The sequence below is a fragment of the Mandrillus leucophaeus genome, unplaced genomic scaffold (assembly GCF_000951045.1).
Source record: "Mandrillus leucophaeus isolate KB7577 unplaced genomic scaffold, Mleu.le_1.0 Scaffold11, whole genome shotgun sequence".
Classification (NCBI taxonomy): domain Eukaryota; kingdom Metazoa; phylum Chordata; class Mammalia; order Primates; family Cercopithecidae; genus Mandrillus; species Mandrillus leucophaeus.
Window position 1 is genome coordinate 3,378,367 of NW_012099209.1, and position 3,961 is coordinate 3,382,327.

The 3,961-nt window shown below is 51.6% G+C and overlaps 1 protein-coding gene across 1 annotated transcript in view; it reads right to left on the reverse strand.

Annotated features, from left to right (window-relative positions):
- Nucleotides 1-3,961, reverse strand: part of SUGP2 (SURP and G patch domain containing 2) — a 39,738-nt gene that overhangs the window by 1,604 nt on the left and 34,173 nt on the right. Inside the window, exons 7-8 of the mRNA XM_011990662.1 lie at nucleotides 2,712-2,848; nucleotides 6-2,053 (exon numbers count right to left, since the gene is read on the reverse strand). Of these exons, the coding sequence (XP_011846052.1) occupies nucleotides 1,933-2,053; nucleotides 2,712-2,848 (258 nt within the window). The 3' untranslated portion in view covers nucleotides 6-1,932. The remainder of the gene's footprint in view (nucleotides 1-5; nucleotides 2,054-2,711; nucleotides 2,849-3,961) is intronic.

The window sequence follows — 3,961 nt, forward strand, 5'->3', positions numbered from 1 at the left end:
CCCACCTCCCAGGTTCAAGTGATTCTCTTGCCTCAGCCTCCTGAGTAGCTGGGATTACAGGTGCCTGCTACCATGCCTGGCTAATTTTTTTTTTTTGTATTTTTAGTAGAGATGGGGTTTTACCATGTTGGCCAGGCTGGTCTCAAACTCCTGACCTCAGGTGATCCACCCACCTCCGCCTCCCAAAGTGCTGGGATTACAGGCTTGAGCCACTATGCCCAGCCCAAAGCCAGGATTTCTTTACAGCCAATACAAGTGGCATTTCCCACTCAGTTCTGGGGCTGATGCCCTAGCCACTGCTGTGTCCCCTAATCCCGGGGTGTGAGGAGGATCCTAAGTTTTCCAGATTTTTGCCCATACTTAAAACTTTAATGCTCCTGCTTCACGAGGAAGAATGAGTGGAGAACTGAGTGGAGTTACACACAGCAGACTGCTGGGGAATCTGTAGAGTGGCAGTGATCACACGCCTGGAAATAGAGCAGCTGCAGAGCCCACCCCAGGGGGAGCCTGCCTCTCCTTACAAAGGCTGTAATAAGACAGCACTTGACGATGCTACACGTGCGAAAAGTGCAGAGTCTCAGAGAGTTTACAACCCCCATCCTTTTGTAACTGTAGTTTGCTTACACTGTGGATTCTAAAGAGACATGTAAATCTGGGGCTGATTTAATCTGTTTAGTGATTACTCCCCACCTGATAGAGCTATTCTGTACTGTTGCTAAAATTTTATTAAGTCTCTCAAGATGCACTGAAGAGATGAGACATCATGAATAACACATTCATCAACTCAAGTATGGCAACTGTTCAGAGAGCTTCAGAGCTTTGGTACCCGAGCGCAGACTTGGTAATTACCGATTTGTCTCCCCCGTATAAATTCTGGAGAACAACGAGAAAACACCATCTGTGATCGTTTCCACATCACGTTTGCTAACAGAGCACTTCTGGAGAGCAATGGCCAGTCCGACTGGAAAACCAGCCAGAGGAGCTGGTTCCTCAGCACTCACAGGCTGAAGTGCCTTTCGGGGGCAGCGCCACCTTCTGAAGGGGAACCAAGACAGATTTGGAGGGGACTTGCTGCTAAAAGCATGTGAACAGAGAGGAGAGGCAAAAGCACATTGAAAATGGTGCATGTTTTTTCTTTGAGAGAAAGAAAAGCCAGCGAAACCTCCGCCCCAGAGACTGCAGAGACGTTTGTTTTCATGTACACACCAAACCGTACTTGGGCACTGGCTCCAGGCCGATCCAGGGCAGGGATGATGTTTTAAGAGCAATTGCTGCTTCAAGGCTTATCTTTCTCATCAGTGGTTTTGATCTATTCAGGAAGAGAACGATTTTGTTCAAAACTGAGTTGGAAATTAGGTGAGAGGGACAACTAAAAAAAAAAAAAAAGTAGAAAGATGAGGATATTTACAGGCCCAAGGCCCTGCAGAAGGAAAAGGATTTGAAGACCCTCACAAAGGGACACAGCTAACTGCCATCCTCTGTGGCGGTGGCTGTCACAGTCGGCCTTCCACTTGCATGATGGCAAGGCCCTCTGGACTAAACAATCCGTTTGCTGGTCATGTTATGTGGTAGGTGGCCCTCATCTGTGAGAGAAAACTTGAGCAAGAGAAGAGACAGGCATGGCCTATTTCCACGCGCACATCCACGGAGCCTGGCCTAGAGGCTTCGAGGGGCTCACAACCAGGGCACCAGGCAGGCCACGTGCAGCTGCCCTTGGCCAACATGAGGTTTGCTCCTTCAGCAAACCTGGAATGTAAGAATGGGGCATATCCGCATCCAGAGACCCTTTCGTTTCCCTCACAGAATTTTGTGATTTTTTTGTGTGTGGCATTTTTGGGGGAACAGGGAATATCAACTTTGTTGGGGGAATTTCTCTGCATACCAGCATGCCGGTGAGGGCGGAGGGCCTTATGCACTGTCCCGTAAACATACCTATTTGTTGGCCCGCTTGTGTCTGTACATCTGCATCATCCTCTGCCGGAACACATCGAATGTGTCTTCTTTGTGCTCCTGCCCGTCAGCACCCAACCCTTCCCCTTCTGAGGGGGTTCCCCTAAGGAGTGAAAAAGAGAGTCAGTTGTGCACCTGAGCCCAGGGCCTGGCATGCCAGGAACTGGGCATGGGCACAAACAGTCCATGAGATGCAGGTGTTTGGGACACACACTGAGACATCAAAGAGAGGGAAAATCAAGACACGACTCACAGTGGAAACAAGGAGTACTCACCCTCGAAGAAGAGCTGGCTTTTGAGGGGGTGCCCAGAGGGCCCTGGTTACCTTGGAATGCCTTACCCAGCAGGCACTAAGCTCAGTATTAAATGAAATGCCTGCTGGATGTTACGATTGGGGTTTAATAAACTTTGGGCCTGTGTTCGGGACCCTGGCTGGCCCGGCTATGGGTTCCCGGGAATGGGAAAGTGGTTCCAGGCCAAAACTACACAGAAATACCACTTAGCTTTTATGATGATAACAAATGAGGACAAAATGACAGGGCCAACAAGCTGGTTAAAAAATCTACAGCAGGACAGAAAGGAGCCCTGTAAACACCTGCATATGTAAATGATCAGCTTCTCATCTGAAGATGCCTTTTGTTTAAAAAACAAAAATCAATTGCCAGCTGTAAGTCACCTTGGGCGTGAGGGAGCCAAGGTCAGGCTGCAGGTGGAAGGACTGAGGCCCCACCCACTCCCACCCCAGGCTGCCTGCTGCGTACACGCTGACCGGCTCCCGGATGCCCTTTCCGAGGGAGCCCAGGCCATGGCCCTCCTTCCAGCCCATCTTCTGCAGCATCTGGAAGCCCAGGTTCTTATCGGTCAGCTTCTGCTGGGCGAAGTCCAAGTCCTTGGGTTTCTGAGGAGAGAGGAGTCCAGACATGTGGGCCACAAGGAGGTGCCTGGATCAAGGGTCTGTCCTAGGCAGTGCCTGGAGCCCCTCACCCCCAAATGCTCTCCTGACTCTCCAGATGCTTAGGCTCAAGCTCCACTCACTTTCCCAGTTCTCTGCAACATCCCTGGGTGGGATGGAACTTCTAAGTCAGAGGTTACTGGCCTGAGGTCAGTCCTGCCTCTCAGCCACCACTATAACCCTGGTGCCAAGACTGTGAGGAAAACTGGGTAAGGGAATGTGCAGTCCCGGGGTCAAGGAGTCAGTAGGATGGCCCTCAGCGGAGCCCTGGATAAAAAAGGGTGGCCCTGTAACGACCACAGGGCACAGCCCAGGGAAGAGTGGGGGGCACCAGGGCATAGGCCTGGAGGCAGAATGGGCGCAAGACGGTGGGTGAGAACTGGCTGGCAGTACCCTCCCCGAACCACCCCAACATACCCCTCCCTCAGTGCTTCATTCAATCCCTGACTGCCTTGTCTGTCCTAGGGACTGAGTTCTACTTGGACACCGGAGTCTGTGTGAGCTCTAGCTCAGAGCAGACCTCACTGAGAGCTAGTACAGCTGTGATTGGTCCTGTGGGTGGTGGGGAAGTGCAGCATTCTCTGGGCCACTAGATGGAGATCTGGGGACAGACAGGGCCCTGGGGCCTCTGGAGGAGGAGCCTGCAGGGATCTAGCAGAAGGAATTTCTATTCACTCATGAATATTCATGACACACTGCTGTGTGAGAGCCTAGCTGGGCAGTCCAAGACCTTGCCATGTATTCCTTGGCTCTTCACAAACTTGTGTGGGTGGGCTGGGTGCGGTGGCTCATGCCTTTAATCTCAGCACTTTGGAAGGCCAAGGTGGGTTGGATCACTTGAGGTCAGGAGTTTGAGACCAGCCTGGCCAACCTGGCAAAACCCTGTCTCTACTAAAATATAAAAATTAGCCAGGCGTGGTGGCGGGCATCTGCAATCCCAGCTATTTGGGAGGTGGAGGCACGAGAATCACTTGAACCTGGGAGGCGGAGGTTGCAGTGAGCCGAGATTGCGCCACTGCATTCCAGCCTGGGCAACAGAGTAAGACTCTGTCTAAAAAA